This window comes from Micropterus dolomieu, linkage group LG20 (assembly GCF_021292245.1).
Source record: "Micropterus dolomieu isolate WLL.071019.BEF.003 ecotype Adirondacks linkage group LG20, ASM2129224v1, whole genome shotgun sequence".
NCBI classification, from domain to species: Eukaryota; Metazoa; Chordata; class Actinopteri; order Centrarchiformes; family Centrarchidae; genus Micropterus; species Micropterus dolomieu.
The window spans coordinates 10,389,519-10,402,863 of record NC_060169.1 but is presented as its reverse complement, the minus strand read 5'-3'; the positions used below and the strand labels follow the sequence as shown (position 1 = coordinate 10,402,863).

Genomic DNA, 13,345 nt, shown 5'->3' with positions numbered 1-13,345 from the left:
GCTGAGTGGTCCAAAGTTATGTTCTCTGATGAAAGTAAATTTTGCATTTCCTTTGGAAATCAAGGTCCCAGAGTCTGGAGGAAGAGAGGAGAGGCACAGAAGCCACGTTGCTTGAAGTCCAGTGTAAAGTTTCCACAGTCAGTGATGGTTTGGGGTGCCATGTCATCTGCTGGTGTTGGTCCACTGTGTTTTCTGAGGTCCAAGGTCAACGCAGCCGTCTACCAGGAAGTTTTAGAGCACTTCATGCTTCCTGCTGCTGACCAACTTTATGGAGATGCAGATTTCATTTTCCAACAGGACTTAGCACCTGCACACAATGCCAAAGCTACCAGTACCTGGTTTAAGGATCATGGTATTCCTGTTATTAATTGGCCAGCAAACTCGCCTGACCTTAACCGTATAGAAAAGCTATGGGGTATTGTGAAGAGGAAGATGCAATACGCCAGACCCAACAATGCAGAAGAGCTGAAGGCCACTATCAGAGCAACCTGGGCTCTCATAACACCTGAGCAGTACCACAGACTGATCGACTCCATGCCACGCCGCATTGCTGCAGTAATTCATGCAAAAGGAGCTCCAACTAAGTATTGAGTGTTGTATATGCTCATACTTTTCAGTTGGCCAACATTTCTAAAAATCCTTTTTTGTATTGGTCTTAATATTCTAATTTTCAGAGATACTGAATTTGGGATTTTCATTAGTGGTCAGTTTTAATCATCACAATTAAATGAAAAACATTTGAGTCAGTCTGTGTGTAATGGATGAATAAATATAATATCCAAGTTTCACTTTTTGAATGGAATTACTGAAATAAATCATTACAATCAGTACAACATTCAAAGAGATGAGTGCATCAATAAAGCATGTAGTACAGACATCATAAAGAGTCAGACTCAAACTCAAAACCCTACTGTCAAGAAAAGCACCAGTTAATTCATCTAAACAAACCAATCATGAACTACTCATTTACAGCATCATTACCATTTATAATAATGCACAACAAGCATGGGCTGAGTCCCTGTAAAACCTCACTCAAAACTAGAGCATCAACAGAAAATGTATGTATCATTGAAATAGTAATTTCGTCATTGGTTAGATGGCTAAATAACTCCAATCCTAATTTAACAGACGTCTAATTCTCTAAACTAGCGAAGTTCTCACATATCTAACACATACTTACATTTCGCACAAAGATCTGACAACCTGCTTTGGACCCAGAGCCTCTGTCAGACATGCCTCCACCCATGTGTCCTGGGCCCCCACCTCCAAAGCCACCAAAGCCACGGTTCATGTCCATTCCTGACATACCCATACGGTCATAGCTGGAGCCCATCCGGTCCATTGACATATTGCCCATTCCGCCACCTGCAATTAAGACACACTTGTAAAATGAGAGAGAAACTTAAACAATGTACTGTATATTTTAACAGGGCAGTATATGTATATCTGATCACAGATTAATACAAATGAGACATTAAGACAACATCTGCATATTGAAACTGCCATACAAAAAATATTACAATACCTTTCACATCTTAAGACAGAGCTTTATATTCATTTAGTCCAATGACATGTCACTATAGTGTGCAACTGCAACATCAAGTGCAAAGTAGTGGGTCCTGAAGGCATGGACTGTGTGGACATTTTCATCCCAATTGGTCACATTATATAATATGACAAAATAGAGATTGGACAACGGCTGGGCAATAAAATAACAATTATCCCGATATAACTTTCCTGAATAACAATATAAAACACATGTTCAATAAATGACTGATTTAATTCATTTGAATCACAAATGAATTAGCATTTACCTCATCATAATTGTTTTAAATGTTCTACCTCAGATTTGTTTAGTGATCCACTGTTTGGCATTAAGTGTTTGTCATGTTCTGCCCGTAAACCCCAATTAACCATCTGTTTTATTTAACTTTCACTCTGAGCAAAAATCTGCCTTTAAATTTGGAAGAAATAATGATTTGACATTTATCGTGATGGTTATCGATATTGACTGATATTAATGTTTTTATTGTGATAATATTTATTGCCTAGCCCTAGCTTGCACCATTAAGTATTTCAAGAATGAAACATGGAGATGGCACTTTTGCTAAAAAGAAAGGTGTATGGAGGCAATTACACAGGACTGACGAGCAGCAGTAACTCGATGTACCATACAGTATAAAAGCAGCTGTTGACAACAGATACCCCAAGATTCACTCGTTTATAGATCAGTGCCGCCTGCTTTACCTACGTCCCCTACTTTAACCACAATTTAAATATTTCTAATTTTTCATAGGTCTACAGCATTTTTTTCATAACATTGCATGGCAGAAAGTCTTTCAGTTGCAACTGTGGCCACATCATATATCTCAATGTTGTCACTGTAGATAACTATTGATCCTACTAGAATATGCATCACACCTGTGGTATGGAACTTCACGTTGTGTTTGAGGACAACACATGAGTAGAGCCAACACTTATACTGGGGCTCAGCAGCACACTTGTAAGAGCTCATCACTTCAACAAACTCTCAAAAGTGCAACAATATCACCAGATGCAAGGCGCAAGCTCACTCCTGGGGTAACTACTGGGCCTTCTTCTTCATCCTTCGACTATTCAACAAGGCATGACAATTAATGACTTTCTACACCGTGGTACACTAAAACTCATTCCTCCCTTTACATGACTGGCTGTATAAACTGTCAAAAGACTATAAAACAGGTGAGAACTTTCAAATGTCAAAAGTAATAAAGAAGCTTGTGGCTGACATAACAGATTTAGAACAGAATAGATACAGATGGAGATGGACTATTTCATGTACCTAATCCAGTGCCCAAGTGCCCCATGCCACCACTGCCCATACCTCCTCCAAAACCTCCACCTAAAAGTTGAGAATGCACATTGGTTAATACAACAATGTCACAACAGTAAACAGAAACAGTCAGCCTGTAAGCATAGCAGTCCACATGACAAAAAGCAATCCCTTAGACCCATCATAACTCAAAATCAAACTGCACAGAAGAACTTGCATAACTTCCACTGTGTCTGGTGTTTAAGTATGACAAAATTCAAGGCTGAAGTCAGAGCATCACTTACCCATTCCTCCATATGAATCCCCAAATCCTCGATTCATAGGCATGTCACTGTGGCCAAAGTCCCGATCCATTCCGCCCATTCCTGACCGGTACATATCTCAACACAGGAAACAAAATGTAACCTTAGACTTAAGGTGTCTATAAAACAAAAGGTGCATCTCAATGTTTACAGAATAACATCCTTGAACTGAACCTCATCTTTACCTGGTAGGAGTGAATTTGCTCACATACCTCCCATCCTGCCAACTGGTGCCATGTCTCTCCCTCCAAAGCCGCCCATGTTGCCCATGCTATCCATGCCCCCGAAGCCACCGCCACCACTCATACCTGTCAAAAGCAACACCAAGTTTGAGCATCACCCTCTCCTATCCTCCACAAAAGTTGACAATGGTCTTTCACGTGGAAAACTCATAGGTAAACAAAACAACATACCTCCTCCAAGTCTGTTCATTCCCCCACAACCTGGAACATCCATACCTATGGCAGAAGATGTCGTCATCAAGGCCATGCCAAAGAGCATACTGTATCTTTTTACATTTTACATCACATTCACCTAATAGTGTGAAAGTCCTGTATTTCTGCTGGTAGATTATGGTAATGTATGGTCACCACATTGAGACTGCTGTAAAGTCAAAAGATGAGCCATGAAAGACTTGGTGGTTGAGTAGTTTACACATTAACTGTGTATGCTGATTTGCCAGGATGATGTTCAAAGCTGCTGATTAATGCTGCCGTGTGGTGCAAATCTTGTGACCAGCTAGAGAAGATGTATCTGGTTCTCTCAGATATGCATTTGCCTATAGATCCAAACTGGTTTGCAACACAGTATGTAACTGACCTCCAGGCCCCATAGAACCCATCCCTCCTCCACCGCTCAGACGGTTGGCATTTATAGGCTGCCCTCCTGGCCCCAGGCCCATGCCAATACCACCTAGACCCCCTACAAACAAAAGAGAAAACAAAAGAGAAATGTTTGAGTTATGCAATTTACTAGCACCAATAGCAAAGTTGATTACATACAATATGAGAATTAATACAAAGCTAAATCAATAATGCTACTGACATTTAATGTAACTGACATTCATTGAGAAGTGTTTGCACTTAACGCAAGTAATTTAGTAAAAAGGAAATGTGCCAAGCCACATCTTTACATGATCCTTAACTGCATCTGCAATGCACCAACTCTCAAGAATGGAAGATATACTGCTCAGAGCATACTTAACATCAAAAGGTACCCAGATTTTGCTGTTGGGTAGAGCAGATATTATTTATTTATCCATGTGAAATGTTGTTCAATTTGTGGAACAATTCCACATCCCATTTTGGTGAGTCTTTAGTTTCAGTGCAGACATCAGAGCTCTACATTTCATAAATAAACAAGCATACCATGACATGCTACTACTCAAATTGGCTATTGTAATACAAATACTTTCCTAGATGACAACTACTACTTCTAAGTCATTAATGTTTTCCGATATCAAAAAAGAAACTTTGTTTGTAACCAGAGTAAAACAAGCACACATATTTGAATTTGACCATGAAACAATACAAAATGCAGATTTTCCATCTATAAACACTGCTGTAATTACTGTATGAGAGTTCGTCATATACGTTTTTAAATATTTAACTGCTTTTATGTTGCCTTTGTGTGTGAAGCATCACTGAAAACATCAACAGGCCAACAACTATCCTACAGTTACGAAAAAACACACAAGCCACGTAGTATTTCTTTTCATTAGCACACTGCCTCAACATTATTTTTGGTCACTGTAAATGATAAAATATGCTAATTCTATTAACGTGTCTCTTAAACTGACAATGTTAGTAATATACACAATTCACTGAGCTTCTTACTATGGATATGAGTTTGACATAAACAAATGACAGAGGATAAACGTGTACTCACGTGGTAACTGAGGTGTTTTTTCTACTTGACGGAAGTCTTCAGGAGGAAGAGATTTCTCATCCTGTAACACACAACAAAAGTAAACATGTAATTTTTATAGTTATATTTAGAACTTAAGTTATAAAATAACTTAAAATAACATACCATTTTAACGTGCATCTGTCTGTCAAAGAGCATCTGTCCATTGAACATGGCTGAGTATAGAGTCAAGGGAATGGTCACGGTACAACTGTAATGCATTTAGGGCTGGCCCAAATGTCATTTTTTGAGCTTCAACACTTCGATAGTAATTAAGAGCGAATAATCGAAGCTTCGCCCCTCAGCGGTCCCGTTGTGGTGATTGTTTAAACATGTGTTTTGGTTTTTTCATGAGTTACAACTATGTATTTAAAGGATAGAAGCAGAACAGCAGAAGAAGGATAAATGCCCACTAAGTTCTGCTGAGCGAGGGGTGATCGGATGGGGAAGTGATAGCAGCGGCATGGGTGCGCAAGTCTGTCTGTGCGTGTGTGAGAGAAAGAAAAAATAAAAAAAGCGCTCCGTTTCTTTATTCTCATAGCTAGGCTAACTAAGTGATTATTACCAAATCTTTGTTTTTAAATTTGTTATAGCCGCTAGCAGACCCAACTGCAGCACTAAGAAAGGGAGAAATTTTTCTTGCGGGGTTAAAAGGATCGTAGGCCTATATTGAGCAGGTGAAGAGCAGGCAGAGTGAAAATCAATGCGTGCCAAACAGGGTCGGTGGCCTGCTGTACAGAGCAGGGGGAACCGTAGCAGAGAGTGACCCAAGCAGGTCCAGAGCAGAATCCGGGAATAGTTTAGCCGGGTGGGGGTCCAGGCAGAGAGCGCACGGGAAGAGCGGTGTTTCCGGTATAGGAACTAAATCTAACACGTTATGTAAAATTCACTTTTAACTTTAATTATAGCGAAAATAACAAAATGCTCTTCTTCTACAATCGGCCTAATATAATTAGGCTTATTTAAATGCGTTCATTGTGTTGTTGTTTGTTTCCAGCCTACAGTTTGATACTGATTCATTTTAAAATGTAGGAAATTTGGATGTTTTGATCTGTAATGAAATTAAGCAATTGTAAAATCAATAAACACCATAACTGCCATGCTACTGCTGTCATCACTCAGTTTAAAGTTCTCCCACACAGCTGAGGGCTTCATTTCATTTTCCCTTTGATGTGAACTGGAGTGTTACGTTCACTGCTGTCGTCAGGCTCAATAATCAAATCTCATAATTGAAAATCGAATGTGTACCCAATGGTTGAATATTCAAATATTCGGGTCCAGTCCTAAATGCATTTAGGGCCCAATGATTTTTACAATGCAGAAAAACATGGACAGAATAGCAGAATTTGATAATAAAAATGGAATCAACTGTAAAACCAAGAATATTGTGGAATCTGCCATAATGTGGATGCAATTTAAAAAAAAAAATCTGGGCTTTCCCTAGCATTGTAAGTGTTTTTTTCCCTTGACAGCACTTAAGCTAAACAAACAGAAAAACTATACTGCTATGATTTGGTGTCATTTACGGGCACTGCTTCTGTGTGTGTGTGCGTGCACACACGCACATACACACACAGTGTGATATAATCAGCACACTTGTAAGAGCTCATCACTTCAACAAACTCTCAAAAGTGCAACAATATCACCAGATGCAAGGCGCAAGCTCACTCCTGGCTGTATGGTCAAACATTCACTGAGAAATAATTAATAAGCTTTCAAGCTTTACCGACAAAGAGGAGCATTGCCCACTTTTTACCATGCATTGGAGCAGTATATGAAAGTTGTCTTGCAGAAGACACAAGGGCAGTAATCATCTATGGTAATAAATAACCTTTTTAATAGGGGACAATTCAGAGTACATGTATGGCAAGAATGCATTGATTGTGAATTGTCCCCATAAATAATTGCACAACCATTTGAATGTTGCCATATGCATATTTGCATGATACATCAAATAGATATTGATTACATTTTTTATATTTTCTTAATTGTAATTTTATTCATCTAACACATGATTACACACTTTCTGATAACTAAATTAGCTTAAATTGTAATTCAGAAAAATTAAAACAGAAAAAAGGTGTATGAATTTCATATGGCCCTAAGCATTACTTTGAGTTCTTTTTCTATTAAAGTGTTCAATTCTGAAGGATACAGATGGCCTGCACAGCCTCCAGTGACTGCTCAAAAGTCACTGTTCCCATCCCACGACTCTTTCCATCTTTATCCTCCTTTACATCTGCTCGTTTTACCACACCTGCCATGCCAAACACCTCCTTCAACTTCTTCCAGCCAACCTTGAAGTCCAGCTGTTCAACAGAAAAGAAATCACTATTTTTAAATCGACACGAATAATCATCACAACCTAAATTTAGAAATTGTTTGTTACTATGTCCTCACATTGGCCACAAACACTGTGTTGCCAAGTCGTCCAGCCTGCAGTGCATGGATGACATCCGGTGGGATGTTGGGATTGTTGGCAATAGAGAGTGGGATGTTTATCCCACCCGGCCCCATGTCCTGCCCACGACCTCCTTGTTGACCTCCTCCCATGCGCTGGAGCACACGCCGAGCATGTTCCCCATCAGGGTCCTTAAATATAAAATACAATACAATTTACCTCTGAATTGCCAGATCAAGATAATCATGAACAATCAGTCAGTTTAAAGTGTACAACTGCAATAAACAACTCTATAATAAAGTTCCACACTTTGTCAAGTTTTCTAGTGGTATTTCAGTTCCCCTAGAAGATTTACAGTGTAATAATTGCTACAATTATTTGTGACCACTTACAAATCTTTCAAACCTCGTATGGATAAAATCAATAGAAAGGCCACAAGCAATGTCACAAAAATGCATCACTTCAATGTTAATGAGAAGACCTAAATGTATAACCATCTGTCACTGGGTAGTATTTTAGTTTGGAGTAGCATCATGACAAATGTTTGTGCTAGGATTATTTACTTTTTGAAATTTGGACCAATAAGAGTAAGACAGTAACACTGGAAAAACAACACTTTATATCTGCTGCTACTGTGCAAACATGTATTTTATTTATTTTCTGAAACCAAAACAGGTATTTTGTTAGTAAGTTGATCTCACCTCCTTGATGTTGAGTGGCCTTCCACTTAGGTCATGCTTATTCATAGTTTCTATTGCCTTCTTCACAAACTCCTCATCTTTGAACTCCACCACACTGTTGAATTAGGGAAAGAGGAATCAGGGAGTCCATGCAAGTGTGAGATAAAAGAAAGTTCTATGTTCCATGTATGAAAGTAAGATAGTTTCTTACCCACAACCCTAGCCAGGGGGCAACATAGGAGTCCAGGTAGCACACATACAGGTAGCACACATATCCAAGGTCGAGGGAGTGAACAAAACACAGTTAAAAATCAAGACAAAGCACTGGGACATTTTAAATCTAATGCTTCATGTATCAACATGCTTCTAACATTTCCTATAGTGCATGTTGGCCATATTTTGCCCACTGGCTTGAGCCAGCAGGGGTGTGGTTGTGTTTAAGTCTACTGCAAACAAGATTAAAAGTTTAATTAGAGCATATTCTTTATAATTACCTGAAGCAATGTTGACAATTAATTTTTTTAAATAATAAGTTAACAATTATAATTTAAGGTGTATAAACATCGTTTATACGTTTGGTAAAAACATGAATAGCATTAACAGATACCATGCATTGTAATTTTAATGTAATATTTTTAATGTTTTGAACTGGACACAAATACCAAGGTAGAAAATGCATTAAACAAATTTAATTAGTACATTGTTTAGGATTAACCAGTTTTACCACTGCAATAAAGAAAAATAGTGGTCCATATAATATAAAAACATAACAATAAAAACACTACAAGATCTTTCGAGACTGGTTTGTTCCTTTGAAGAGAGCTGTGCCATGTAACAGAATTGTAAAATAAGATTTTGAGACATGGAGGGTCAATCAATAAGACAAATCCTACAACCCACACTTCCCTTTGGAAAATGGCCAAACAAACAAACTTTTTCACCAATTGAAATGACAACAACAAAAGCAAAAGTGTACTCTTAGATGAGTTCATTAAGCTACTTTTCCAAAATCAACAGGACATCTCCCTTTCAAATGAATATCAATCATTGGCCATCTATCAGGCTCTAAACACAACCTACAATATCTCCAGTTCGGTAACTTAGTAAGACCCAAAGGATCAGAACCTAAAAGAGCACTTTGTTAATGAGAGCCTGCTGAGGGCATTTAAAACCTCGTGCAGCAAGTTGGCCACATCACTTACCCTTGACTTTCCTTCTGCATCCTTAAAGAGCTCCACGTATGTAACCTCACCAACTACATGAGACATACAAAGGAAAAATACCAAAAGAACAAAGGAATTTAAGTCACCAAGTCTTCAAGTCGCCGTTGGCCTTGGCAATGCCGCTACAGATGGAAATGTCCCATTAATGATCAACAGTCAGCCCAGACCAACATCCCACCAGACAACACCATGCCTTTCTGGGCAGTGACTGAGACACCCAAAGGCCAAGGCCAGAGAGAAACACAGCTACATTAAACCTGGGAAATTCAAAAGACTTCAACATGATCAGTTCATCAGATTCCATTCATGGCAGTTGAAAGGTTTAATCTGTCCTTGGACCTTTCAAAAGGCTTCTTGAGATCCCCATAATTCAGAAAGTAAAATATTACAATATTTTATTCATATGATTCACCTTGCAACAGATGCAACAAAATCATTCAACAATCTGCTACTGGTTTGAGGTTACATTTTGGAGCTGACAATGCCATAAAACAAGTGACAAGTTCATCTTCCTTTTCTCACAGACATATCAGCCCAAACTAAATTGGTGTCCAGCCAAAGAAATTTATTAAAACTCCAATAACCTAATTTCACACTATGTTGGTTCCCCACTATCTGTACATCCAGAGAAATCTACAAACTAATTTACTACTGCTAGAAGCAGGATGCTCCATCTGGTAACAAAGGAAAAAGGGTCAAGAACTTCTAATAAGCTGAAAAGAGGAGAGACAATCCCCATCACTGGAGACATTACCTTTCTCACGCATTAGATCTTTAATTGCCTGCCACTTCATATCATAAGGGATATTGCTGATGAAAACCCGGTTCCTATGAGCACCCTTCTTTTCTCCACCGTGTTTGTCTTTGTAGGGATGGTAGCGGTTTCCTCTTCTGCTCCCGGAGGACTTCTCTTTAGCATCATGCTTTTCTTTGGGGGGCTTATTTTCTTCAGCATCCCTACAAAACGCACAAAGCTGCAGGTCAGAGAACAGCCAAACTACATTTGGTTATCACACAGTGTAGTATGTATATTAAAAGACGTGTCAATACATTTGTGAGTAATAGTAAGGTCCTGTCATGTGTTGTGCATTTCGGTGGTAATGTGCTTTTCTTTACATTCGAATAACACTTTCTTACATACAGAATGAATGATACAGCTCTGTTAATATTAGATTAATGCATAACTTGAGGAAAAATTGTCAAAAAGATTATTAGGTAATATTAAAAAACTATATCTATACAGAACTCTGTAGATAAATGCTAGGAGACCTTTGGATGTATGACTCAATTGTCCAAATTTGACATAATATAATGCTTACGAGTTTTTAAATGTTGTTGTCTTTATTAATAAATGGATGCTGTACAAATAACCACCTGGTCAGAGGCAAAGACAATACTACTAGCTATAGCTAGTTACGTTAATTAATTAACCCTAATTTACAGTGTAGCATCGGAACCATTTGCAGCTCACGTTATTGTTGTTAAAGATTAGCTAACAGGGTTGCTAACGCTAGCTAGTTATGTCGTCTGCAATCAGCCTTATCCAACGAACTAGTTTAAAGTTTAAGCTGGGTTTACTGTGCAGATTTAACAAGAGTTAAATTTCACTATTAATTATGTTTGTGTTAGCTAACAAAAATAGAAACACAACCGAGATTAGCAAACAGTAACGTTAACGTTAACTTAACGTTGAAGGTTGAGCCATTACATTGACTAACGTTAAATTAATGTTATTGCAAAAGCGCACAATTTTGAGAGATGAGTTAGAAAATATATAGCATACGTTTGGTGTTGGGTCAGCTACAAACCTATCACACAGGTACTTAACGGTTTCAGTGTTTGACAACAGAGGTTAGATGCTAACAATAGCTAGCATCACATGACTCCATTTTAGCTAAGGTAGCTAAAGGCTGCAAGGACGGGACAGACAATACATCATTTTTACTCACGTCTTCACGCCATTGGGTGTTTCTTCCGATGTCTCCTCAGGTTCGGACATGATGGATGCTGTGCATTCCTCTTGCTTTGACTCCTCATCGAGAGTTTCAACATCTGCCATGTTGAGGTTTTTCTAGCCCCATACAACGCAAGACGCCTTTGTCGCTACGCAGTTCAAAATGTGTAGTGGAGATTTGTGTCTCTAACGCGAGATTTGGCAGATGTTGCTAGGCAGCCAGGGTGAATTGAATAGTAGAATAAGAAGGGTTACTGGACAATAAGCACTAATAAAATGGGATTATGAAAAGATTGTGCAATGATTGCTCTAAGGTTAGTATGTTAGACACAGGGGTCAGCAAGTGAGTAACTGAATAAGTGGTACTTAACAGAAAGTGACACCTTCTAATGGATGCATGTGTGTGTTTCTGAACAGTACAGAAACTAAGTGCAACCCACTAAGGCAAGGATCCATGCACAAGACAAGGCCTGACAATTTGAAGTGTCTAATAGAACCAGTAAGTCCCTGAATTATGTGCAAATATTTTTATGCTAATGATGTAGTGCAGAATGAGCCAAGCCAATTCATAATTCCTGACACTATTGATTGATGCACTTTATTCTACCAGAGGAATAATTTCATTTTCCCTATACAATATGCTTTAAAATTTGTATAAAATACACTTCTAAGTAATATTTTTCAGTATCACACAAGGTTGATTCTACTGCTTTAGAAAATGTTGTCCAACTCCTAATTGTTAAATGTTTTTTGAGATATGCAGATGACAACTTTTTGAACTTAAGAATGGTGTCAAGCCATAGTTTTATGCTCTACATGAAGTATCATTTAGACATATTTTTACATCTAATCAGTGATTCAAAGCAAGACTCGTTAGAAAGCAAGCAAATGAGCTGTTTTTGTTTTAGTGCTGAGGGTACACTGGTGATAATAGGAGGAAAGACTGTCTCTGAAGAATGCCCTTATGACTTTACCTCCAAAATCAAACAGCGTGTTTCAAAATTGTGGGGGGGGGTTCATTTGAATCTTTTAAATATATTTAAAGGAAGTCACTAACAGCAAGCCTTTTTAAGCCACTTTTAGGGATACTGTCCCATTTACAACCAATTCACACTACATGTGCAGTAGGCTGCATCTACAGGTTAGCTTCTCTGACCCAGATGTCTGCTGTGTTATGTCAAAGTGTCCAATTTCCTATACTGATATTTTGATTCAGCTGCTTGGGTTTCTGCATGTAGTATATATTGTCACGAACCCCCGGTCGTGACCCTGACCTTCCTGTTGGATTGCATGTGTGTGATTGTAGTTGATTGAGTTCTTTTCCCCTTGGGGCGTTTATGGTTTTCGTCTGTTGCTCTGTGTTCTGCTTCCTCCCTCATGCTCTGAGGCTGCTGGTGGGCGTGGTTGCCTGAGCTCCAGTTTACGCACCTGAGACTCATCCAGTTAATCAGCACACCAGTGCCTCAGCCTACAATCAACTCACCTTAAAAGACCAGCCCAACCTTCCAGTCCCCGCTGGATTGTTGTACCTCATAGTACGAACACGCCAGCCTGTTGCCCATCCTGAACTATCAGCATCTTGTCTGAACCCTTGCATTAGTATTAACTTGTTTTTCTGTCTCGACCACACAAAATCCCAGTCATATTAATACTCACATTCCTCGAGGCACAGGCCGAGGAGGTGGAGTTGCAGCTATCTTCGACTCTAGCCTATTAATCAGCTCTAAACCTAAACCAAACTATAACTCATTTGAAAGTCTTGTTCTTAGTCTTTCGCACCCAAGTTGGAAATCACTGCAACCAATTCTTTTTGTTATAGTGTACCGAGCACCTGGCCCGTATTCTGAATTCTTATCTGAATTTGCAGAGTTTTTGTCAACTTTAGTCCTTAAAACGGACAAAGTTATTATTGTAGGGGATTTTAATATTCATGTGGATGTTGAGAATGACAGCTTCAGTACTGCGTTTATCTCTTTGTTAGATTCCATCGGCTTCTCTCAGAGTGTTCATGAACCGACTCACTGTTTTAACCACACCCTTGACCTTGTTTTGGTGTATGGTATTGAAA

General features: G+C 38.7%; 1 protein-coding gene and 1 long non-coding RNA gene across 2 annotated transcripts in view; one reads left to right on the top strand and one right to left on the bottom strand.

Moving 5' to 3' along the window:
- Positions 1 to 1,180: 1,180 nt before the first annotated feature.
- myef2 (myelin expression factor 2) lies at positions 1,181 to 12,592 on the bottom strand (the record flags this gene model as incomplete). Its single annotated transcript, XM_046033060.1, is given in 15 exon segments — positions 1,181 to 1,365; positions 2,822 to 2,881; positions 3,097 to 3,192; positions 3,327 to 3,422; positions 3,528 to 3,572; positions 3,934 to 4,035; positions 5,002 to 5,062; positions 5,146 to 5,195; positions 7,175 to 7,328; positions 7,420 to 7,611; positions 8,122 to 8,215; positions 8,312 to 8,319; positions 9,303 to 9,355; positions 10,078 to 10,280; positions 11,273 to 12,592. Coding segments are annotated over 15 exon segments (1,509 nt in total), but the record flags the coding sequence as incomplete, so codon positions are not given.
- LOC123959155 overlaps positions 11,206 to 13,345 on the top strand; it is a 4,424-nt gene continuing 2,284 nt past the window's right edge. The window contains exons 1-2 of the long non-coding RNA XR_006822237.1: positions 11,206 to 11,591; positions 11,695 to 11,776. This is a non-coding gene — a long non-coding RNA (uncharacterized LOC123959155). The remainder of the gene's footprint in view (positions 11,592 to 11,694; positions 11,777 to 13,345) is intronic.